Raw genomic sequence first — 26,944 nt, 5'->3', positions numbered from 1 at the left:
TTCACTTGATTAAATTTATTCCTGGTTATTTATTCTTTTGGGTGATACTGTATATGACGTTGGGTTCATAATCTCCTTTTCAGGTTATTCATTGCTGGTGTATAAGAAATATAATAGATATTTGTGTATTATAAGATTCACACACTTTGAAGATTTGCTGAATTTTTTATCTACTCTAGAGGTTTTTATGGTGGTTTGTTTCAAAAGGATTTTGTGGTGTTTTCTATATGTAGAATTATGGTATCTACAAACAGATCCTTTTACTTGTTTCTTTTTCAATTTGAATAGCTTTTTTTCCCCCTTGCTTTTTATTGTACCAGTACATTGTTGAATAGCCTTGATTTCGGAAAGCAGATATCCTTTTCTCATTCTGATCTGAGGGGAGGAATACTTTTTGTGGGGGGGGGTTGTTTTTTTTTTTAACCATTCAGTATGATGTTAGTTCTAGAATTTTTATAAATGCCTTTATGGAATTAAGGAAGTTCCCTTCTTTTCCTGGTTTATTGATTGTTTTTGTCATGGAAAAGGCTTTGAATTTTGCCACATGCTTTTTCAGGATCTGTTGAGAAGTTAATAATATTTTGATTAAATCTTATTATGTTGAGCCACCTTTGCATTGTTGGGATATCCATGTAATCAAGATTTATAAATTTTTTATATGCTTTTGGATTTGATGTTAGTATTTTGTTGATCCACTTTGATTATATGTAAGAGATATGTATATGTAAGAGATACTGATTTATAGTTGTTGGATTTTTGACTAGCTTTGTTATAAGGTTTAGATTATCTTCATAGGATGTGGAGGAATTGTTCTGTCCTCTTCCAGTTTTATCAGTTTGAGTAGAATTGGTGTTACTACTTCTTGGAATGGTTTTTGAAAGTCACCACTGAAGCCATCTGATCAGACTGACTTTGTTGGGAAAGCTGATCATTGATTTGATCTATTTACTTCATTTCTCCCCTGCCCCTTAACATTTAATCATTCGTTTTGTTTTACATGCTTTTTTCCTCCTGCCTTTGTGTTAGAAACACACACCAATCATATTCTCAGGTGACTTTTTTTCCTAACTTTAAAACCCTCAAATAATAATATCTTGGGAAAATAGACTGTACATAGGAAATATTTTGGAAGTTTGTTACAAGAGTAAGGAAGTTAAATAAAAATAGTTATACAATCATGTAAATATTTCTAAAGAGATTTGCTATCTCTAAAGACATTTCATTAGAAATTGTTTCACTCATAAGATTAATATTAATATGCTAGAGGGCTTTCCTACTGACTGTAAAATTCAAAGGGTAACTTGGGACTTCAGAGGCAGGAGATCCTTCAAGTAGAGAAAAATAGATTTGTTATTAAAATTGCAAAACCCAAATGAATTGCAACTAATGTTATTTACTTAAATAAAGTGCAAAATCCTAATAATCCCATTAATTAATTCTAAAAGTCTTAGAAAATATATAATAGGATTATCACACTGATTTCTTCTGTAATTATCAGAGGGCAGTCAGTTTTGTATTTCACTTCTGTACACGCTATTGATTACTATCCAGATGGGAAAAACTCATTTTAAAATATTTAAGATTCTTATTACCTCTAAATGTGGACATACAACTTTTCATATGTGAGAGAAAAAATTACCTTTGGATCTAATGTTACCATTAGAGTATTATTGTTATTGTTTAATATTACATGGGGCATTAAATCTAATAGGCTTAAGGATTTTTGTCATTAAAAAGGATTTAGATATATCTTAAATAGATATTAAAAAGGATCAGATATATCTTACATTGCTCTAGTTTCAATATGTTTCTTTTATATTTAATGTCACAGAGGCATTTTTAAAACACTTATCAGTTGTCTTGAAGAAAATTCAGGGACCATTTTTTAATTGTTGCATCAGAATTGTAAGAAAAGTTTTTAAAAGATGTTAGAGGGAGCTGGGGCCGTAGCTCAGTGGTAGAGCACTTGCCTTACATGTGTGAGGCACTGGGTTTGATCCTCAGCACCATAAATAAATAAATAAATAAATAAATAAATAAATAAATAAATAAATAAATAAATATCGTGGCTCAGCAGTAGATTGTTTGGTTCGATCCTCAGCACCATAAATATATATATATATATATCGTGGCTCAGCAGTAGATTGTTTGGCTAGCGCATGTGAGGCCCTGGGTTCAATCCTCAGCACCACATAAAAATAAAATAAAGATATTGTGTCCAATTACAACTAAAAAAATAAATATTAAAAAAAATTTTAAAAAGATGATAGATTGTTTCTAATGGAGAAACGAAACCAAAGGAAACGGATTGATTCAAATCCATAAATTTATAAATAGAGTGAAAATGATAAAAATGGATTGTTGAGAAGGGCTTTGGTAAGTGCTGTGTTGAGGAGGCTTTTTGAGGCCAACTTTAATTTCATAAGGAAAAATTAACAGCAATAGATTAAGAAAATTGCTGCATGTGTTTGAAATATTTCTCATTTCTACACTAATCTTAATTCCTACATGTTTCACTTGAGGAAACTAAGAAGTTTTTGCATTTCCTTACATTCTCAGGTTCTAAGTAGTGTACCAAGACAGAAGCTCTTCTAGTTCTTGGGCCAGTGATCTCAGTTTTGCACATGTGTAGCCATATTCCAGTTACAAGATTGTCGGTATTAACACAGGACACTAAACCTTCCTTTTGATTAAGGATTACTGAGCCTCATGATAAAATAAAATGTAAGATGTACAGAATAAACAACAACAAAATTATTTTGTTATGCTTATTTTTTAGATAAAGCTAAAACACTACTACTACATGTTTTAAACTGTGTATGTGCAATTATAGTAAATATATTTTATTTATAATTTTATCTTTAAAGAATAATGAACTAGGGGAGAATGAAAAAAATATTTTAAGTATACATGTAGGGATAATATGAAAGTAGAGAGATTAGGAGGAAACAAGAAAATTATCAGGAGAGAAAGATCTGACATAAAGAGTAAATATAAGTAAAACTTTTACATCCCTTTTGATTTTCAGGCATCAGAATAATTTCTCCTTTAGTTGGTGCTTCCAGAATAACTCCTTTTCATCCTTAAGGTTAATACTCTAACCACACCCTTTTAATACTTTGTGTTAGTTCTCTCATTAGTGACATTGGGTCTTAGCAGCCTAAATGGAATAAACTAAGAATAGTCCTTGGTATTAATGGTCTTAGCCCTGATATTGTTAAACTTACAGATCAGACAAAATATTTAATATGTTATAAAAGTTTTATTTTACCCTACAATATCAGGACTAATCCAGCAAGCATCACATTAAGTGTCTAGTGAAAATATTAAGTGGTGGTAGTTGTTGTTTGTGGGGTGTTTGTTGGTTGGTTGGTTGGTTGGTAGGTACTGGGAGTTGAACCCAGGGATTATTTAACCACTGAGCCACATCCTAGCCCTTTTTATATTTTATTTACAGACAGGGTCTTGCTGAGTTGCTTAGGGCCTTACTAGTTGGTGAGGCTGGCTTTGGACTTGTGATCTTCCTGCCTTAGCCTCCAAGCCACTGGGATTGCAGGTGTGCACCTCCACACCCAGCAAAAATATTAGTTTTAACATATCCATATACTCTTCCTCATTTCAGTCCAAAATTATTTTCCCTATTTTTTTTTCCTCTTTTCAGTTACTTTGTAATCTGGAACCTACAAAGGCTTACAAATAGGAAGATTGAAAATGACAAAACAATAGTTTTCAATTTCTTCTACTACTCGTGTATCTCCTCTTTTGTACCATAAATTTAAGATTTAAACCATATAGTTATAACATAATATATAAAGGCTTCAGAAACAATGGAAAGGGCCTTGTTGTCATGCCTTTAGGATTAATAATCAACTTGAAAAATTATATCATCTATCTAAGCAAGCATCTTCAAAATGAGGAAATACTTCTTAAAGTAAATACTTCTTTTTTTTTTTTTATTGTTGGTCGTTCAAAACATTACATAGCATTACATAGTTCCTCTTACATCATATTTCACAGTTTGATTCAAATGAGTTATGAACTCCCAATTTTATCCCGTATACAGATTGCTGTATCACATCAGTTACCCTTCCATTGATTGACATATTGCCTTTCTAGTGTCTGATGTATTCTGCTGTCTGTATTATTCTCTACTATCCCCCCTCCCCTCCCCTCCCCTCCCCTCCCCTTTTCTCTCTCTACCCCTTCTACTGTAAATCACTTCTTCCATTTGAATTATCTTGTCTTACCCCTCCTTTCCTCTTATATGTCATTTTGTATAACCCTGAGGATCGCCTTCCATTTCCATGCGATTCCCCTTCTCGTTTCCTTTCCCTCCCACCTCTCAACCCTGTTAATGAAAATCTTCGTCTCAAGCTCTTCGTCCCTACCCTGTCCTTGTTTCCTCCCCTTATATCAGAGGAGTCATTTGGTATTTGTTTTTTAAAGATTGACTAGCTTCACTTAGCATAATCTGCTCTAATGCCATCCATTTCCCTCCAAATTCTATGATTTTGTCATTTTTTAATGCAGAGTAATACTCCATTGTGTATAAATGCCACATTTTTTTAATCCATTCATCTATTGAAGGGCATCTAGGCTGATTCCACAATCTTGCTGTCGTGAATTGTGCTGCTATGAACATTGATGTAGCAGTGTCCCGGTAGCATGCTCTTATTAGGTCTTTAGGGAATAGACCGAGAAGGGGAATAGCTGGGTCAAATGGTGGTTCCATTCCCAGCTTTCCAAGAAATCTCCATACTGCTTTCCAAATTGGCTGCACCAATTTGCAGTCCCACCAGCAATGAACAAGAGTGCCCTTTTCCCCACATCCTCTCCAGCACTTATTGTTGTTTGACTTCCTAATGGCTGCCAATCTTACTGGAGTGAGATGGTATCTTAGGGTAGTTTTGATTTGCATTTCTCTGACTGCTAGCGATGGTGAGCATTTTTTCATGTACTTATTGATTGATGGTATGTCCTCCTCTGAGAAGTGTCTGTTCAGGTCCTTTGCCCATTTATTGATTGGGTTACTTGTTGTCTTATTGTCTAATTTTTTGAGTTCTTTATATATTCTGGTTATTAGGGCTCTATCTGAAGTGTGTGGAGTAAAGATTTGTTCCCAGGATGTAGGCTCCCTGTTTATCTCTCTTATTGTTTCTTTTGCTGAGAAAAAACTTTTTAGTTTGAGTAAGTCCCATTTGTTGATTCTAGTTGTTAACTCTTGCGCTATGGGTGTCCTATTGAGGAATTTGGAGCCTGATCCCACAGTATGTAGATCATAACCAACTTTTTCTTCTATCAGATGCCGTGTCTCTGATTTAATATCAAGCTCCTTGATCCATTTTGAGTTAACTTTTGTGCAAGGCGAGAGATAGGGATTCAGATTCATTTTGATGCAAATGGATTTCCAGTTTTCCCAGCACCATTTGTTGAAGATGCTATCCTTCCTCCATTGCATGCTTTTAGCCCCTTTATCAAATATAAGATAATTGTAGTTTTGTGGATTGGTTACTGTGTCCTCTATTCTGTACCATTGGTCCACCCGCCTGTTTTGGTACCAGTACCATGCTGTTTTCGTTACTATTGCTCTGTAGTATAGTTTGAAGTCTGGTATCGCTATACCGCCTGATTCACACTTCCTGCTTAGTATTGTTTTTGCTATTCTGGGTCTTTTATTATTCCATATGAATTTCATGATTCTTTTATCTATTTCTACAAGAAATGCAGCTGGGATTTTGATTGGCATTGCATTGAACTTATAGAGAACTTTTGGTAATATTGCCATTTTGATGATGTTGGATCTGCCTATCCATGAGCAGGGTATATTTTTCCATCTTCTAAGGTCTTCTTCTATATCTTTCTTTAGGGTTTTGTAATTTTCATTGTATAAATCTTTCACCTCTTTTGTTAGGTTGATTCCCAAGTATTTTATTTTTTGGGGGGATATTGTGAATGGAGTAGTTGTCCTCATTTCCGTTTCAGAGGATTTGTCGCTGATATACAGGAATGCCTTTGATTTATGCGTGTTGATCTTATATCCTGCCACTTTGCTGAATTCATTTATTAGCTCTAATAGCTTCTCTGTAGACCCTTTTGGGTCTGCTAGGTATAGAATCATATCATCTGCAAATAGTGATAATTTAAGTTCTTCTTTTCCAATTTTTATCCCTTTAATTTCTTTCATCTGTCTAATTGCTCTGGCCAGTGTTTCGAGGACTATGTTGAACAGAAGTGGTGAGAGAGGGCATCCCTGTCTTGTACCAGATCTTAGAGGGAATGCCTTCAATTTTTCTCCATTCAGAATGATGCTGGCCTGTGGCTTATCATATATTGCTTTTACAATGTTGAGGTATGATCCTGTTATCCCTAATTTTTCTAGAGTTTTGAACATAAAGGGATGCTGTACTTTGTCGAATGCTTTTTCTGCGTCTATCGAGACTATCATATGGTTCTTATTTTTTAGTCTATTGATGTGGTGGATAACATTTATTGATTTCCGTATATTGAACCAGCCTTGCATCCCTTGGATGAATCCTACTTGATCATGGTGTATAATTTTTTTGATATGTATTTGAATCCGGTTCGCCAGAATTTTATTGAGGATTTTTGCGTCAAGGTTCATTAGAGATATTGGTCTGTAGTTTTCTTTCTTTGAAGTGTCTTTGTCTGGTTTCGGAATCAGGGTGATGTTGGCCTCGTAGAATGAATTTGGAAGTTCTCCCTCTTTTTCTATTTCCTGAAATAGCTTGAAAAGTATTGGTGTTAGTTCCTCTTTAAAGGTTTTGTAAAACTCTGCTGTATACCCATCCAGTCCTGGGCTTTTCTTAGTTCGTAGTCTTTTGATGGTTTCTTCTATTTCTTCTATTGTTATTGGTCTGTTTAGGTTGTCTATATCCTCCTGGTTCAATCTGGGCAGATCGTAAGACTTAAGGAATTTATCTATGCCTTCACTATCTTCTATTTTATTGGAGTATAAGGCTTCAAAATAGTCTCTGATTATCTTCTGTATTTCTGAAGTGTCTGTTGTGATATTGCCTTTTTCATCCCGTATGCTAGTAATCTGGGTTCTCTCTCTTCTTCTCTTCGTTAGCATGGCTAAGGGTCTGTCAATTTTATTTATTTTTTCAAAGAACCAGCTTTTAGTTTTGTCAATTGTTTCAATTGTTTCTTTTGTTTCAATTTCATTAATTTCAGCTCTGATTTTGATTATTTCTTGCCTTCTACTTCTTTTGCTGTTGTTTTGCTCCTCTTTTTCTAGGATTTTGAGATGAAGTATGAGATCATTTATTTGTTGGTTTTTTCTTTTTTTGAGGAATGAACTCCAAGCAATGAATTTTCCTCTTAGGACTGCTTTCAATGTGTCCCATAGATTCCGATATGTTGTGTCCGTGTTTTCATTTAATTCTAGGAATTTTTTAATTTCCTCCTTGATGTCTTCAATAACCCATATGTCACTCAGCAACCTGTTGTTCATTCTCCAAGTGATGCTTGATTTTTCCTTTCTTCTTTTATCATTGATTTTCAGTTTCATTCCATTATGATCAGATAAGATGCATGGTATTATCTCTACCCCTTTATATTGTCTAAGAGTTGCCCTGTGACATAATATATGGTCTATTTTTGAGAAGGTTCCATGTGCTGCTGAAAAAAAAGTGTAACTACTTGATGTTGGGTGGTAAAGTCTATATATGTCAATTAAGTCTAGGTTATTAATTGTGTTGTTGAGTTCTATAGTTTCCTTAACTTTTGTTTGGAAGATCTGTCCAGTGGTGAGAGAGGTGTGTTGAAGTCTCCCATGATGATTGTATGGTGGTCTATCAGACTCTTGAACTTGAGAAGAGTTTGCTTGATGAACACCGCTGCACCATTATTTGGGGCATATATATTTATGATTGTTATGTCTTGTTGGTTTATGGTTCCCTTGAGCAGTAGGAAGTGTCCTTCTTTATCCCTTTTGATTAGCTTTGGCTTGAAATCTATTTTATTAGATATGAGTATGGACACTCCTGCTTGTTTCCGCTGTCCATATGAGTGGTATGATTTTTCCCAACCTTTCACCTTCAGTCTATGGATATCTTTTTCTATCAGATGCGTCTCCTGTAGACAGCATATTGTTGGGTCTTGTTTTGTGATCCATTCTACTAGCCTGTGTCTCTTAATTGGTGAGTTTAAGCCATTGACATTTAGGGTTATTATTGAGATATGGTTTGTACTTCTATCCATATTTGTTTGTTGATGTTACTAAACCTGATTTGTTATCCTCTTTGACTATTTTCCCCCCTTTACTGTCCTACCTCCCATTGTTGGTTTTCAATGTTATTTTCCATTTCCTCTTCCTGCAATGTTTTGCCAAGGATTTTTTGAAGAGATGGTTTTCTAGCTGCGAATTCTTTTAACTTTTGTTTATCATGGAAGGTTTTAATTTCATCTTCTAACCTGAAGCTTAATTTTGCCGGATACACGATTCTTGGTTGGAACCCATTTTCTTTCAGTGTTTGAAATATGTTATTCCAGGATCTTCTAGCTTTCAGAGTCTGTGTTGAGAGATCAGCTGTTATCCTGATTGGTTTACCCCTAAATGTAATCTGCTTCCTTTCCCTTGTAGCTTTTAAAATTCTTTCCTTATTCTGTATGTTGGACATCTTCACTATAATGTGTCTAAGTGTGGATCTCTTATGGTTTTGTACATTCGGCGTCCTGTAGGCTTCTAGGATTTGGGATTCTGTCTCATTCTTCAAGTCTGGGAAGTTTTCTCGTATTATTTCATTGAATAGGCTGTGTATTCCTCTGGTATGGAGCTCTGTGCCTTCCTGTATCCCCATGACTCTTAAATTTGGTCTTTTGATATTGTCCCATATTTCTTGGATGTTCTGTTCATGGTTTCTTAGCAGACTTGCTGAGCTGTCTATGTTCTTTTCCAGTTGAAATACTTTGTCTTCATTGTCTGATGTTCTCTCTTCTAAGTGATCTACTCTGCTGGTAGTATTCTCAATTGAGTTTTTAAGTTGGTTTATTTTTTCCTGCATTTCTAGTATTTCTATTTGTTTGTTTTTTATTTCCTCTATCTCCCTGTGAAATTGATCTTTTACTTCCTGGATTTGTTTGTCAATGTGATCTTTCATTATCTGATTTTGCTGTCTCATGTCTTCCTTGAGACTCCAGATCATCTGAAGCATGTATATCCTGATCTCTCTATCTGACATTCCATCTGTTGCACCTATTACCTCTTCTAAAGTTGAGTTGACCTGCATTGCCTGTGGTCCTTTCTTTCCTTGTCTTTTCATACTGCTGGCGTTTCTTTTTGCTTGGTGAAACTGTTGTGTTTTGAAATTTTCCCTCTATTTATTTATATTGCTCTTGTATAGTTGAATAATCACCCTTGCAGGGCATGTAGTGGCTGTGATCCTCCTCCAATTGGTGTGATCCGTCTACCACGCTGGCAGGCCCTAGGTCTGCTCTGCTGGTCGGTCAAAGGTCCGCCTACCCAGCAGGCACGAGGGGCCCCTCTATCACTCCGCAGGTTGCTGGGCCTAACCTCCCGATGGGTCGAAGGTTCGCCTAGCTTGCAGGGGGCTGCTCCCGGAGCGAGAGCTAGGCCTCCCGGGGGAGCCCGGATGGTGGAGGCCGACTGCCGGTTCAGGCGGGGCGGGCCAAGCCGCACTGGGTGCCGACGGCTTGCAAACGCGGCTGGTATCAGCAGGACTTAACTCCTGCACCCGCTGCGGGGGCACCTTTATCGCCGAGTAGCTGGGGTCGCGTGGTTGGGAACCGGGCGGGTGGGGCCGCATCTCCCAGGGCGAGAGCTGGGCCTCCCGGGGGAGCCCGGATGGCGGAGGACTGCCGGTTCAGGCGGGGCGGGCCAAGCCGCTCCGGGATCCCGCGGGTTGCAAAGGTGGCTGGCGTCTGCAGGACTTAACTTCTGCACCCGCTGCCGGTTCGGGCGGGGCGGGCCAAGCCGCTCAGGGATCCCGCTGGTTGCAAAGGCAGTTGGCGTCTGCAGGACTTAACTTCTGCACCCGCCGCCGGTTCGGGGGGGGGGGGCGGGCCAAGCCGCTCAGGGTTCCCGCGAGTTGCAAAGGTGGCTGGCGTCTGCAGGACTTAACTTCTGCACCCGCCACGTGGGCACCTTTATTGCCGAGTAGCTGTGGCTGCCTGGTTAGGAACCGGGCGGGTGGGGCCGCTTTTCCCTGGGCGAGAGCTAGGCCTCCCGGGGGAGCCCGTATGGTGGAGGACTGCCGGTTCGGGCGGGGCGGGCCAAGCCTCTCAGGGTTCCCGCGGGTTGCAAAGGCGGCTGGCGTCTGCAGGACTTAACTTCTGCACCCGCCACGTGGGCACCTTTATTGCCGAGTAGCTGTGGCTGCCTGGTTAGGAACCGGGCGGGTGGGGCCGCTTTTCCCAGGGCGAGAGCTAGGCCTCCCGGGGGAGCCCGTATGGTGGAGGACTGCCGGTTCGGGCGGGGCGGGCCAAGCCGCTCAGGGATCCCGCGGGTTGCAAAGGTGGTTGGCGTCTGCAGGACTTAACTTCTGCACCCGCCACGGGGGCACCTTTATCGCCAAGTAGCTGTGGCCGCCTGGTTAGGAAGCGGGCGGGTGGGGCCGCTTCTCCCAGGGCGAGAGCTAGGCCTCCAGGGGGAGCCGCCTGCCGGAGCGGCTGATGGTTGGGGGACTAGACCTCTGTGCCCGCGTGGCCTTCCAAGATCCACTTCTCTGGGGCAACCTGTCACTTCGAGTAAACCTACCAGTTCACGGCAGCTCTCCTCTTAAGGAAGTTATGCTAGAAGTTCCTCCGTAGCTAGGCTGCAGCTGTTTCGATGAGTCTTTCATATCCCGTTAAAGTGGAGACGTTGGAGTCGCTGCTTCCTCGCCGCCGCCATGTTGGATCCTCGTAAATACTTCTTAAAGTATAAACTTTTATCATATTTTTCTTGGGTTTATATCATTCTCTCCTTAGTACATTATAGTGTTTACTTTAAAATAGCTTCAAAGTATTATTTTTAGAGTATTTGTTTCTAAAAATATTTTATCACTTTTGGACTTTTATCCCCATTAGATTTGAAAATCCACTCCAAAATTAAAAGTATTAATACACTTTAATGTATTCAGTGTTCAGAATTTTATCTTAATTTAATTAAAATATGAAATAACCTTAGTTTCAAATATTTGTGTGAAAGAGAGAAGTAAACTTTTGGCTATTACATTCTTACAAAAATGTTGAATTTACCTCTGCATGTTGAACATATGGTACAATGTACAAAATATGTTTAAAAATTTATAGTTTAACTTATTTCTACTGATATTCTGTGCTATTAAATGCTGAGAAGATTTAACAACCTGTGGAGGTGTTTTGTTTTGATTTTTGTTTTTTCCTGTGCTAGGTATGGAACCAGAGCCTCTAGCATGCTAGGCAAGCACTCTGCCCCTGAGCCAGCTACCCCTCCAACTCAGAAATGATGTTTATAATTAGCCATTGGATTAGATGTGAAGGGTTTAAAATTGTTAGATTCTATTTAATCCTAAGGAAGATACATTATATTTGTGGATGCAGGGAGGGTTGTTTTTATTTTCTGTTATCTTTTTAAGTTTTGAAATATAGTGAATTTCTGCAAGTTTCACTTAAAAACAGTTTCACAATTAAAATTACTATATCTGCTAGTCAAATGATGGAAAGTTATTTAGTGTAAAGTACTAGTGGAACCTTGGGAATTACTGGATAAAATAACAAGGTTAGTTGACTCTTATGTAACTTTATTACATTATTATTTATGCTTTCCAAAACCAGCATAAGTATGTTTTAATGTTTTCAGTGTTTCAAATTATCAAACTTAGAAAATTAAAATTTACTCTTTTTTATGTTGATGTTTAAACATCCTTTAAGAACATTTTGCAGTGTATTTTCATTTTGAAATTTTCCACCTTCATATTTCTTCAGGAGTTGATTCCCCTCATATTGTGTACAGCATGTCTACATCCTGAGCCTAAAGAGAGAGATCAGCTTCTCCACATACTTTTCAATTTGATCAAGAGACCAGATGATGAGCAAAGGTGGGTGTGACTACTTCTTTGGGAAATAAATACAGTATTGATCTATTCACTTTTCTAATTTTTCAACAAGATGTGCATTTTAATCTAAATGCCTTTTTTCCTTCCCTCTATCTGTTCTAGTGGCATTGGAGCTTTCACTATCCTGGTATCACTCATTGATAGTTTCAAATTCTAAAAAATGCATTTCAAAGCATAATGTCCAATATCAAGTTACCTTCCCTTCCCATTTTCTTTTTTAAGGAAACCTGGAATTTATGACAACAAACAAAAAGATAATGCAGAATTCTCTGAGAAATTTATCCTACGTATAATAAATAAAACCTAAAGCAAAAATAACTTTTTAAAGTTAAAGTTTCTAAAAGTCACTAGACAGGTACAGGTTCTGATGGATATTATCTAAATTATCTTGTATTTTTGAGGACTAATTCACATTGAAATTGTTCTAAATTTTAGTGAAATTTTATTTTAAAAATATAAATGTTTATTTTAAAAATATAAATATTTTCCCTTGAACACTGCAGGATATTTATTTTTTTTATCTGAAAATTCTGTCTTCTACTAAAACACTTTGCTGTTTTCTAGAAGAGTTTCCTAGTAGTTAGTGATTAGATTATTCTCTAAACCCTCAGTATAAGGAAAAGGGAGCAAACAGGCATGAGGGTCTTAATAGAGGCCTTACAAGTGGTATAGATAAGTTGCATATTGCCCAGAAAACTACTGTTCTTTTTTCCCCTCCAAATGCAACAAGCCATAGTTAGGTGACATAGCATAAAATTGAACATACCCAATGATCTCTCAGGCATTGTAATGTTCCACAGATAGAAAACTAACCTTCCTCCAGGAAAGAGATTTTCAAAGAAGCCTGACTTTATCTGCCTACATATGTTCTTGGCAATGTTTTTAATGAGTACTAAGACCTATAAAAGCAAGCAATAAAACCTTTATAGATTCTAAGCTACTTATGATAAGGAAATGCCCTCAACGGAAAGCAAGGTTTGCGTTTGTTTTCTTTTGTTTTGGGTTTAAGGTTGACATTTCTTTGTTTCCAGTTTGGAATTTGCTAGGAAGACATGAAAATGTATTTTTAAAAACTAAGATATAAATACTAAGCATTTGTGAGAAAAAAGTTTAACAGACAACCATTTAAAGGATCTTAGAAATTTTTCTGTTACTCAGGTATCACTGAGTGAGGCTGGATTAAGGAGACCAATCTAAGATCCTTAGTTTTTATTTTGATGAAAGTATTTTTTATTTGAGTGAAAGGTAGAAGGGCCTCAGTCATTTGTTCTTTTATGTAAGGCAGCCTGTTACTTCTACCTTCCTTTATTGTCCAGACCTCTTTATCTAATCAGATTAATATTTCCAATAAACATGAAATATAAGGAAATGGACAGAGGGTGCCTTTCATCCTGGAATATATGGTCTTTTGCAAAACCCTAAAAGCCAGGTAAAGACCAGAAATTGCCCTAGAAGTACACAGCAGGTGTTAATTATTCATACATTATATTTGGTTGAATAAAAGCTCCAGATTATCTCATCTTTTACAATATGAATTCCCATCCTTGTCAAGAAATACAGATATTGAGAAAAGAGAAAAGCAAACCTAGATTCTGCAGAACCAAATTAAATTATCTTGTTTCATGTACCTGAGCTATCTTGGGAGTAAAGCTGTTAGTTATACTCTCTCCCTCCCTTTCAAAATAAACTGGAGCTGGATCAATTTCTTTTAAAGATTAGTAAACAGAATTGACATGAGCCCTATAAAGTTCTATATAATGAAAATAGCAATTCTTCTAAAAATTCAGATTAAAAGCATTTCCTGAAAATTGATTACAAAAAAGAAACATTATTTGGAATCCTAAAACTCTAGAGGCAAGAGCTCATGGTTGTTATAAAACAGGAGACGGGAACAAAAAGAAATGGAAAAGACTGTTTAAAGAATAAGAGAAGATAACAAGGAGAAAAAATATACAATATTTTCAAATTTACATTGAAGAAAAATTAATAGACTGGACATTACTGAAAATTGAATCCGTGTTATAAATCATAAATTTCAAATTATTGGTATACCGCTATATCCACTGGCCACTTGAAGGGTTGAAGAATTGTTTGCCCAAATGTCCATGGTTTTAGTAATTTCCAGGAACTCTTCAACACTTGCTATTTATTCATGATGATGGACAAAATGTAATGTATATGTTCCTAAGATATTATGCCTTATTTTTCTGTAAAATGTTTTGGAAAACTGCCTTTACAAGGCATGAGTTATATTATATCAATAGATTAATAGCCTTGAAAGCATGTTGACATGAACTACTGCTTCATCCGATAGAAGTTTATAAAAATGCATGCATAAAGCTTAAATTTTCCTTCATAAACTTCTGTACAGCCATTTAAAATTTTCCCTTATAATGACATTTTCACAAACTTAACCACCATAGATTTTATCCAAGTCTTTCTGTTTTTAAATGAGCAAGTTTGTTAATCCTCTGAAATATGTCTGCAGTCACTACCTCAATAGTGAGATCCTAGTTCCTCTTTAATTATGAATGAAGTTTGAAGGTACATGTAAATTAACAGTAAACATTTCTTGTATTTTTTTAATTAACAGAAGAAACACTTGTTCCATTCACAAGGTTCTACAGTGTTTTCATTCTTATTCTAATTCTCATTTTGAATTTGTACACTTTTATATTAATTACCTATGGACTTCTAATTTGAATATTTCTTTGCCTTCATTTTTCATGCTCAATTTCTCCCAGGCATCTCACAGATGAACCTGGTAGAACATGATCATAATAGTTATGCTTTATAAGAAATAACATGAATTTCTGTGTCATAGAGTTATCCATAAACCATTTACATTTTGTCTAGAAGGATAGTGTTTTGTTTTGATTATTCTTGAGACCATTTGCTCATATGGAAAGACAGGTCTGAGTGATGAGTTATCCTTAAGTTAGTGAGAGGGAAGGGCACAGATCACAATGATTCATCAGAATAAAAAGACATGAGTTTTGATCAAGCAACAATAGATATCTACTTCAGAGAGTAAAAACCTTTAAATATTAAGGAAAGTTGTGCAAATGAGGGCTTGCACAAATATTTTTTTAATTATGGTTGGACACAACACCTTTGTTTTATTTATTTATTTTTATGTGGTACTGAGGATCAAACCCAGGGCCTTGCACACTCTAGGCAAGCACTCTACTGCTGAGCCATAACCCCAGCCCTCTTAATGAGAAAAAACTGCTTTTTTGTTTATAATAATAAACAAATTGTATCATTTGGTAGGTTTATGCACCTTTAGGACTAGGTTTTTGGACTTAAAATTTTTATGTCTTCTGAGAATTTGAGAGAATCATGAATAAGTGAACCATGAGACAAATCAAGCTCAAAATTTAAAATACAAGGAACTCTTCAACATCGAGTACAGAAACAGTCTTGTTGACTTTGAAACTCTTATAGTAGATATCTCTCCTGCTCTTAAAATATGTGAGAACAAGTGGAGAGGGTCAAGTATAATTTATACCAGCAGCCTTCACATGCTAGTCAAGTAAGAATAAGATAAATTAAATCACCATATTAGTATCAATCATTGTTATCTGAAATTTTTCTAAGAACAGTTTGGTGGTACTGTATAGGAAAATTAGAATTTTATTTTTTCCTTGAAAAATATCATTCTCTAGCTTGGTAAATGCGCCTATTATGCCCTAGTGTCCCATATGTAGGACAACTATAAAAACTTTAACAGGGCAAATAGTTTGTCTTTTTTTTTTTTCCTAATATTTTATTAGTTGTTGGTGGACCTTTATTTATTTTTATGTGGTGCTGAGAATCAAACCCAGTGCCTCACACATGCTAGGCAAAGCTCTACCACTGAGCTACAACCCCAGTAAATAGTTTGTCTTAATGCAAGGACATAATGATGTATATATGTAATTATGTATATATGTAATGAAATACATATATTACGTTTTTATTCCTAGATTTTCAAGGCAAAAACCCAAGTCTTTAGAGTCCATTTTTAGACTTTGCATGTAAAATTTATAGGTGCCACCTAGTGGCCAAAAGTACAAGCTACATCAGGAATTAAGCACTAATTTCCATTCTTTATCTGCTTTCACCTTTCAGAAATATGACTGTTTACTAAAATAGACTAATAAATTAACAATGACCTCTCTAAAACAAATAACAAATAAACAAAGCAAAAAATATAAGATAGCATAGTATATTTGACATGATCTGTTGTTATTTTTCATTAATGACTCTTAGGCTTCTTTGATAGTATCCTAAGAAAAATTTTTATGTTAAATATGCTTTTGCCAATTCTTGTTTTTTTATCTTTATTTTATTTTATTTTTTATACCTTTATTTTATGTACTTATTTTTACGTGGTGCTGAGGATTGAACCCAGTGCCTTACACGTGCTAGGCAAGTACACTACCACTGAGATACAACCCCAGCCCCTTGCCAATTCTTTTTTAACAACTATAACTGACGCCATATTTCTTCTACCTGTGTTATTTACTAATCATGCAATCTTGGTTTTCTTTGTCATAGGGGGCTATTTTCTTCTAGTGCTATTAGTGATCTGTAGGCTATCTGACCTCTTCTATTTTAACTATATTTCAAAACTAAAATATTTTCTAGAATGTTGAATGTTTACTTTGCTAAGAAGTTTGTTTTGAAGGACCTAATGTTTTTTCCTATTGAGATTTATGTGTATTTATGATAGTGATGATTTGAAGTCTCTAATAAGTATTCAACATACTTAAATCCTAAGAAAATTGATTACAGCCACGCGGGGTGGCACACCTATAATCCCAGCGACCCAGGAGGCTGAGGCAAGAAGATAGTGAGTTCAAAGCAGCCTCAGCCACTTTAATGAGACCCTGTCTCAAAACATTTTTAAAAGGCTGGAGATGTGGCTTGGTGGTTAAACACCTTGATTTCAATCCTTTGTACCAAAAAAAAAAAAAAAAAGAAAGAAAAGAAAAATAAAATTGTTTAAATTATCAAATATTTCTGAAACATACATTACATATATATAGTGGGGGAAATATTGGTCATATATTAGGAAATTTTCATGAAGGAGTAGGCATCTAAAGTGGCTTGAAATTTTCTTGTCACATTTTCTTTCTATTCACTTCAATTTATTTGCCCTCCTAAAGTGGAAGGGAATAAAAAAGTTAAAAAAGCATATATATAGAGAGAGAAATAGACACATCAGGTATTATAAGTATTAAGGAGAAGCATGTAAATAAAAGTAACAAGGATTAGGCTGCAAGTGTAGCTCACTGGTGTTTGAAGGCCCTGAGTTTAGTCTCCACCACTGGAGGTGGAGGGGTGGGTTGCAGGCATTGTGGTAAATGAGTAGCTGTTTCAGTATACAACAAAGATTTAGGAGTAACTCTTTTTAATTCTTGGTCCTGTTTGTGTTTTCTAATGTAAATACAAGGTTGTTGGTTTTGTTATTGTTTTTGTTTTGTACTATTTTTCAGGCAAATGATACTGACAGGTTGTGTGGCATTTGCACGTCATGTTGGACCAACACGTGTAGAGGCTGAACTCTTACCACAGTGTTGGGAGCAGGTAAATTAACTATACTAGATTTGCCTTAGCTGTTATATTCTAATTTCTTATAAAGGTTTATGTTGTTTTTAAATGCCATTAGGAAATTTATGGAATGTAAATTATGCAGCTATTTCTATATCTCAACATAGTGATTTACAATTGCTAAAGGATGCTCTGCAATATTTTCCTTTATGCACTCATTCAACAAATACTTATGAAACACTAATTTCAGTGCTAAGTATTTGTGTAGTGACTAGGGATATAGTGGTGAACAGAAGAGACATCCTAGTGGGAGATTAGAGTTAACAAATAATATGCTATCTTGTAGTGAATATACCATGAAGAATGATAAAGCAGAAGAAGGGTTAGATAAACATGAAAAATGCTTTCCTAGAATGGACGGTAAGAGAAGGGATCTCTGAGAAAGTGATGGTTAAGCAAGAATCTGAATGAAGTAAGATGAAAGAAGTACAAAGGGCCTGAGATGGGAATATGCTTGATGCATTCAAGGACAAACAAAAAGAAAATGTGTGTGTGTGTGTGTGTGTGTGTAAATAGAAATGTATCTTGTATATACTGTATACTTGTATATAATATAGATACATTTGTATAAAGAGTAGACCTTTTATATGGGAGGTTTTTGTATTTATAATTTAACTCATTATTTTATTAGCGGTACTTTAATTTTGTATTGAATTTTGGCATTTCCATTCTACTTTAGAACCTGGAATTACTGACTTTTTAGATGATGTTTAGATCATTAAGCACCTTATTTTTCCACCTTAAAAAAAGATAGATTTCTCATTTACGGAGACAGATTTTATGGCCTTGTTTACAAGAGTACAGTGAGTTTCTTAAGAAAAATAATGATCTCTGGAATATCACTAATGTATGTAGTCATTTAGAGCTCTAGTCCTAATTTCTTTGGTCATTTTTTCCCCCCATTAAATATGGTAGATCCACTAGGTTCAGTATGTTAAGTGAACAAAACATATAGCAATAATTACCTCTAACAGTGTCATATATCTATATATTATAGTGAATACTAATATAGGCTGAGGTCTAATCAAAGTCAAAATTAACTTGGATATATAATATATGCAACTGTGAATTTATAATTATATATACAGTTATAAATGTGTACATTTTAACAGTTTTTATTGTTTTCTTTTTTTTGAGAGAGAGAATTTTTCAATATTTGTTTTTTAGTTTTCGGTGGACATAACATCTTTATGTTATTTTTATGTGGTGCTGAGGATCGATCCCAGTGCCCCGCGCAAGCCAAGCGAGCGTGCTACCACTTAAGCCACATCCCCAGCCCAACACAGTTTTTTAAAGTTAATTCTAATAACATATAGCTAGCCCATTAAAGTATACAGATTAGTGGTTTTTGTATATTCACAGTTATATATTCACCACCACAGTCAATTTTAAAATACTTTTATTACCCTAAAACAAACACTGACCCCTGAATTTGGTTCTCAGTGAGGACTATTTTATGGTTTCCTTAGAATTCCATATGAATTTTAGGATTAACTTGTAGATTTTTACAAAGAGCCTATCTGGAACTTTTATAAGAAACTCATTGAATCTATAAATTAATCTGGAAAGTATTTCCATTCTAGTAAGTCTTCTAGCCTATGAATTAAGGTAATCTTTTTATTTATTTGGGTCTTTTAAATTTTCTTTCAATAATGGCTTGTAGTTTTCAAAATGTAGTTCTTTTTTAAATTTATTCCTAAGTATTTTATTATTTTTGTTACTATTATAAAAAGAATTATTTTCTTAATTCTATTTTCAGTTTGTTCATTTCTAATATTGTAAATTACAATTGATTTTCGTATGTTCATTTAACTTGGAGACAAAAACAAATTGAAACTTTATATGTACCATATTCTGACATTCAAAGCATTCTTGTTTTTGAGGTAACTGTATCTGGATTAAATTTAATTTAGACATGTCAGTTATAAACATCTCTACCACCACCTCTTCTGTAACATGAATAAACATGGATATCAGGGATCTGTCTAGCCATCTACCTCAAGTTTGTTGCCCAGTAGATTACTATATAATTTCTTTTCTTAATTTTAGGCATCCAATACATTATTGAATTATGTCACCTTTTCATATGGGAATATGAGAACAGATATACTTCTTTTCCAGTCAAAGAAAGATTTATATTCTATGAAGAAGACATACGGGAACAAAACCCAGTATGTGTCCTTTCTTTTGTTATTTTTTTGTTATGGTTCAGTGTAGTCATAACAATAGCAAAACCCCATCAGTTTGCATATGCAAACAAAAAATAAAGTCTTCTTCCTTTAAAAAGAAAATCATGATTCTAGTCCATCTGGTTAAATCATTGATTAACTTATGTCCTAACTCTTTAGCTAAAAAGACTGGCATATATTATGGACCATATCTATATGATCTAGAAGCTGGATTTTGCAGATTAAAAAACTATGATGCTATTGCTAGAGAAAGGTTCTGATTTCTCCTGACATCCTAAGGAAAGTCTAGTCTTAGGGAAACACATAATTTCTAGACACCTTGCCAAATTTTCATCTTTGATTTTCCCTTTTTTCTTTAACAGATGACCCCTGTGACCTCATGTTTAGGCTCTCCTTGATTCCCTTATTCCTGATCCAGGTATAGCCACACAGGGATTCCCAGAAGTGGAAAAGGAAGAAGCTTGATTGCGTTCTTAACAGGATTTGTGGTGAAAAGTAATTCTCTGTTGGAAGAAGAGAGGGTATGTTATTTATGCTTGATTTATTTATTTTTTGCTCTAGATTAATCACAAATACCCAGAAAGACGACTACTTGTGGCGGAATCCTGTGGAGCATTGGCACCTTACCTTCCTGTAAGAATTGTCACTGTTTTTTTAAAAAGTCTTTTCTTTTATAATAATAGAGAAATATACTTTCAAGTGTCTTGAACATTTTAATCCAAATTCTTTTAGGCATGCTGTCTTAAAAAGAGAAGGAAACAAAAATGGAAAGGCCTATATTAATATTGTGTGGTGGACAGATAGGTATATTACTGCTGGTTTTGCATGAGTATAAATATATTAAACTGTATTACCAGAGTGGGCTGGGAAACCTGGATACCTAATCCTTTCAAAAAGAGGATCATGAAATGAAACTATTTTCATCATAATAAAACTTTTCTTAAAAATTTTTATCACATGTTGACGTTTATAGTGTTGGTACCAAAGCAGTATTGGGCAAAAAATGTTCATGCATCAGCACTATCAAAACACCGCTCCCCCAAATGTATACTAATAATGATTGTATTCTTCACGGCCATACTTTGGCACAATAAGCCAATTTCACTTAAAAGGGAGCTGCTCAATCAGTAAAATTATTTTTACTAAATTTTGAACCTTTCCTCTTTAATACTCTATAAGACAAATACAGGGTATTTGTAGAAAACCCATTTACTGTGTACTGAAATCTAATAGCTGTTTCCAGAAAAGTACTTGTGAAGTTGTTTGGGCTGTGAATTCAACTAACCCCTTTTTCCCATAGGTCACCTTTTTTTTTTTTTTTTTTTTTTGGTGGAACCACTGACAGTTAAGTTGTAGCTATTCAGACTTAGGTACGTGGCAGATATTTTCATTTTTGTGAAGTGAGCCTGTCACTTCAAGGAAAACAGTCAGATAACATTTGTTACAAATGATGAAATTGGAGCTTTTAGATGAGTTCTAGAATTTTAGAAAACTTGTGTCTGCCACTGTGAGCTTGACAACTTCTAAATATATATAGACTCTTTGATGAGATTGTGGAATTTTTTTGGTTATATAATTAAATGTGTCAGTATTTTTAAAGTCTGCATAATGTTATGGTCCAATTTTTTCCCAAATAAAGAATGAAAAGTGTAGAGACAATAAAAATCAGATTGACAATGGAATTTAATGCATAAAAAAGTGTTTGTTATCATGGAGACATTTTTATCTGAAAAGCCTTGTAATATACTTCTCTTCCTTTTTAATGACACCTTCTGTGAGGTCATCTTTTCTTTAAATGCTTCAACCAAAACAATGTATCACAACAAACAGAGTGCAGAGCAAATAAGAGAACTGTCCTTAATCAGACATGAGAGAGGCTTGGGATAATATATAAAACATTCTTCTCACTGATTTTTGTTTTGTATTGTTTTATAAACTGTCATTTTAATGAAAATATTATTTACTATTTATTCATTTAATGAGTTCTTACTTTTTAAATTAATTGATATATTAAAATCTTTCAGTTTTAATTTCTAATCATGGTACTATAAATGAATATTACCAACCCAAACAAAAGCTACCAGAGGTTCTTACTAATTTTAAATAAATAAATGCTTTCTGCCACCAAAAATATTGCGAACCCCTGGATTGTTATGCTTTTATTGGATTTACTGCCTTCTCATAGGTCCTTGTTCCTTTAAAAGGGAACAAGGTGGCATCACAATTATTTTAATTTAAATACTTGAGATACTGTAGCCTGTATACCAAATCTAACCCATTGCTTATTTTATAAGTAAAGTTTTCTTGGAACACAGCCACACCCATTTCTTTATGTATCGATCTTTGGTTGCTTTCTTGAGAGTTTGATTGGAAGTTCAAGCAGAGGAGCACTACAGTTACTTACATACTTAGTACCAAACAAACCTCTTCTGGTGTGGCAGGGAAGCCAATCCTACATACTTCAGTGCCCAGGAACACAAGCTTTCCAGGCTTAGTCACTGAGCATATTCACACCCACATGTTCAGACCCCTGGACTGCTTTAGCTGGTCTCATGAGCTGCCATATTCAAAGGAGAAGCCAGTTGGGCTCCCTTTTCACTTTTTAGGCCTGAACCCCCTGGGCCCCATTGTCTCTAGATGAAGATCTTACCTCTGAAAGGAGAGAGAATTATGAGGAAGGGCTAGTCCTGGAGGAAAATGCCTCACTGGATAGGAAGAAGGAGCAGGAAGCTGAAAATTAAAGAACATGAGCAGATGGAATCCCAGAGGCAGCTGTCGGAGGCAGAACAGAAACTGGAGTTGACTATTGAGGAATTAGGGAGCTGCAACAGAAAAGTGAAGAAATGGAGAATCTACAGAAGCAAATTGAGTCCCCCTCCAGATTCCAGTTCTGTATGGCTACAAGAAGACACAACCCCCAGCTCTCACCCCGCAGCTCCTTTCCCAGAGTGGGCCTACATGCTCTACTCCATATATGACTATTTATCATCATTCCTGGGCCATGGGCCACCTCTTCTGCCCTACTGGCCTTTGGGACCTCAGCCATCACCCCTGCCTCCAACATTTACATAACCATTTTGAAATGTGAAGAGGACATTGAGCTATGGTATACATGCTGTGGCTGTGATGTAATTGAGAACATTGAGATCTGGGTGTTTTTCCCTGTCCAGTTCTACTCCTCTCTCTTTGATCTATCACAATGCAATTTCTAACAAACGTTTTGCAGCCATTAAGGGGGGGGGGATTGTCCTATTCTATCAGGGAAAGTCTTCTTCTCTGATGGAGCACCCCACTTTGGGAAGGGTGCACATCAGTAGTAAGGGAGGAAGGAGACTCCTGTTTCGTCAACCAGATTAGCCAAATCAACCTTAGTGATCAGTGAGAGGACATGTTGCAGCCAGCAGCTGTCATATACAAGTTTATTTCTTACTACAACTGCAAAGTTGAATAGTTACAACAGAGATCTTTTTATATTCTCAAAAACCAAAAGTATATACAATCTGGCCTTTTATAAAAAGTTTGACAACCCCTGCTTTATAGGGACATTTTTGTAAGATTGTTCTTTTAAAAGGCTACAAGAATTGTACACTAGTGCATGGGCTATTTAGTTGCATTTACTCGAAATTTCTGGGTTGTTTTTTGGGGATGTTGCTTTTTGTTTTGATTTTTTGCTTGTTTTGGGGTTTTTTGGTGGGTTTTTTTGGGGGGGATTATGAGGATCTGACCCAGGAGTGCTTTAACACTGAGCCCCTTTTATTTTTCATTTTGAGGTAAGGTCTCACTGAGTGGCTGAGGCTGGCCTCAGACTTGCAGTCCTCCTGACTAAGCCTCCAGAGTAACTGGGATTATAGGTGTGTGCCTTCACAGCCAGCTCTCTGTGCATTTTAAAAATTACTTTTTAAAATTAGTTGTCTCTGCCTCTTGCTTCTTCCATCATGTGCATTTTTTTATTTGTGACAGTTTCATATTTATCCTAACCAAAATAGCATGGATTTATAATCCTATCAATAATACATTGGAGTTCTTCATTTCTCATACCTTCACCAGAGACAGGAATGATGGATTTTTTTTTATCCTTCATTTAATGGGAGAAAACTGGTATCTTATTGTTGGGATAATAACAATAGGAACATACAAATGCTTAGATGAGTTGGACTACCCTATTATGTATTGTTCCAGATCACATGAGCATCACTTTTTTTGTAAAGGGTAAGTAAACTGTTCCACTCTTGATACTGGAATACTTAGTGGTCTTAATAGACATAATATTTCCTCACTGGATCTTGTACTGGAGCAAAAACTACAGCAGTTCCTTGGTGCAATCATGCCTTAAATAGAGGAATCCTACTGATCTGTCCCCTAGACGAGGGTCCCTATAGCATACTAAAACTTATAATCATTGTTGACTTCAGCCCAGATCAATGTAAAACTAAAGTTTGCTTACCTCCCTTTCTTGCCGTGTGCTAACGCCAACTAAGAATCCCTTTGAGATCCTTTGCATTGTTTTTAGGGCAGTTTTTAGCCTAAAAGGTAAATTCAAAGATTTTACTAAAAGGCATTTTCTAAAAGTGTTCAAAATTTTCTAAAATTTACTCTTGTTTCTAAAAATTCAAAACAAAAAACAAACCTTTAAAAAAATGTCAAGCACTGGTCTGCATACCTAATCAAGCTATAAATGTATGAAAATTGTCACCTCCTCCACCTGTAATCTTGTTTTATTCTGTTACACGCAGAACTGATCTACATTAGTTTAGGTTTAAAGAATTTTATGAATCAATCAAATTGTAATAATAGTCCAAAGTAGGGTGGGAGGGGCATGCATTTGAATTTTGATAACTCTTTATCTTAACCTCAGCCATTAATTACCCTAAAAGATTTCTTAATATAACTGGAAAAAAAAATTTGTGTGGGGGCTGGTGGTATAGCTCAGTGGCAGAGTGTTTACCCAGCATGCATGAGGCCCTGGGTTCTCTGTGCAGCACTGCAAAAGAAGAAAAAAAAAGAACCTGTGTGACATCAAGACATTATGTTTGACCTTATATTAAATATTAAAATAGCAGTGCATTGCTATTCTATATTTTAATTTTTTCTTTACTTCTTCAAAACAATAAGAATGCCAGGATTTTTTATTTCTTCATCCTATCTCAGGCAGATGTTCCAATTTCCAGAGTAGTTGTCTCCTATTATAATTCTCAGCACTCTTCTCTGAATTGAAGGAATAGTGGTAAGAGAATCATGGTCCATTTGCAACAGAGTGTTGACTTTGTTGATTTGTTAAACATGTCTGATAGAATGTCCTGTAAGGATTTAAAGAATTTTTACATTTAGTAAAGGTATAAAAACATGCTGAAAGATAATGCTGAATTCATGATAGGTGTTTTTACCTCTAAAGAGAAAGGGTAGAGAGAAGGACCAGGGAGAGAACAATATTTTGGATGTGTCTATAATGTTTTATCTTTGAAAAATAAAAATTTGAAGCAAATACAGAAAAATGATAATGTCTTTTTATCTAGATTTCAAACACATAAGTGTCTGTTATTACTTCCTTTTGTGTTTTAATGGAAATAAATAGTAAAAACATTTTTTTATTTTCAGAAAGAAATTCGTAGCTCCTTGGTTCTTTCAATGTTGCAACAGATGTTAATGGAAGATAAAGCAGATTTAGTAAGAGAAGCAGTGATCAAAAGCCTTGGAATCATTATGGGATACATTGATGATCCAGACAAATATCAACAAGTATGTGTTTTTTATAATGAACCTCTTTTACCCCATTATAAAATTCCAAATAATACAATTTTGCAAATCTCTGATTCAGATACTTAATCTATAGTACGAATGATAGGTGTGTCAACTTTAATCAATTGGGAATAACTTATCAATCTTGCAACTCAGAGGAAAGACTGCTGTGATTCATTTATACTCTGTCAGCACTTTGTCGAGAAGTCAGCAACATGTATGCCATGTTTTCCATACCTTCTTTTTGGTTTGGTCATCAATAGATATGTAACATTTAAAAAAAATCAGGAGGAGGTAATATTATGAATTGCTTTCTGTCTTGTTTAAAGCATTTTCCAAGTTTCTTAAAATCTGTGTTTCTTATTTTTATTAAGCTTTTTGGAAAGTTTATTATTTATTTATTTATTAGTTGTAGATGGACACAATATCTTTATTTTATTTTATGTGGTGCTGAGGATCGAACCCAGGGCGTCACACGTGCTAGGCAAGAGCCCTACCGCTGAGCCACAACTTCAGCTCCAAGAAAGTTATTCTTTTAAAAAATCTCCTTTTTTTTTTTTTTGTTTGTTTGTTTGTTTGTTTCTTTTGCAGGGTTTTGAATTGTTGCTGTCAGCCTTAGGCGATCCCTCAGAGAGAGTAGTTAGTGCAACACATCAAGTATTTTTACCAGCTTATGCTGCCTGGACTACAGAACTTGGAAATTTACAGTCTCATCTTATACCTACACTACTGAACAAGATTGAAAAGCTTCTTAGGGTGAGTTCTTCCATTGCTTATATAGTTTATAACAATTTAAAAGATCTGTTGTAAGCCATGTTAGGGCACTAATAATTACCACTTAGTTGAATATTTTGATACAATACCAGTTAAATATTCTCTTATACTGGACCCAAAAGAGATTTGAGGTGGTTTTGCTTTGCCAAAGCTATAAGAGAAAAAAACAGCATGGTCTCTGTTTCTCAGCTCAAAGAGCACCTTTATGGAAGTAACTCACAAACATTAATCAGAAAGCTAGCTCTATTTAACCTTCTGACAACTAAATTATTTTACAAAGCATCAGCTTCCAGTTCCAGAATACAGAGATAACTAAAATCTGAGTCTGTATGGCTTTTGTTTATATGATGTCAATATTGCTTTGCCTCTGCTTATTATTCCAATTATTGCAGTTATTCATTTCCTCACTTTGTAAAGTGAGCTTTTTCTGCTCATATTAAGAGAACTGAAGTTGGGAAGGAAAAAAAAAATGATAGCAACTTCTTGACTAATTTTTGTTCTGAAAAGTTCTTTTAGATTCTAGAAGAGAAATTTAACATTTCCTGAACATCCATTACGTGCCATTAAGATAGATGCTTTAGATATAAA

At 35.4% G+C, this 26,944-nt stretch overlaps 1 protein-coding gene across 5 annotated transcripts in view; it reads left to right on the top strand.

The window, feature by feature from the left end:
- Window positions 1–26,944, top strand: part of Relch (RAB11 binding and LisH domain, coiled-coil and HEAT repeat containing) — a 105,683-nt gene that overhangs the window by 39,454 nt on the left and 39,285 nt on the right. For 4 of the 5 annotated variants that reach the window (XM_077792173.1, XM_026404641.2, XM_026404639.2 and 1 more), the window contains 5 exons: window positions 11,929–12,041; window positions 17,543–17,633; window positions 20,408–20,479; window positions 25,442–25,582; window positions 26,174–26,338. In XM_077792173.1, coding sequence (XP_077648299.1) covers window positions 11,929–12,041; window positions 17,543–17,633; window positions 20,408–20,479; window positions 25,442–25,582; window positions 26,174–26,338 — 582 coding nt within the window. The remainder of the gene's footprint in view (window positions 1–11,928; window positions 12,042–17,542; window positions 17,634–20,407; window positions 20,480–25,441; window positions 25,583–26,173; window positions 26,339–26,944) is intronic. The other variant, XM_026404644.2, reaches the window with a different exon arrangement.

The sequence above is a fragment of the Urocitellus parryii genome, chromosome 13, assembly GCF_045843805.1.
Source record: "Urocitellus parryii isolate mUroPar1 chromosome 13, mUroPar1.hap1, whole genome shotgun sequence".
In the NCBI taxonomy this organism is placed as follows: Eukaryota; Metazoa; Chordata; class Mammalia; order Rodentia; family Sciuridae; genus Urocitellus; species Urocitellus parryii.
This window is presented reverse-complemented; position numbering and strand designations above follow the sequence as displayed.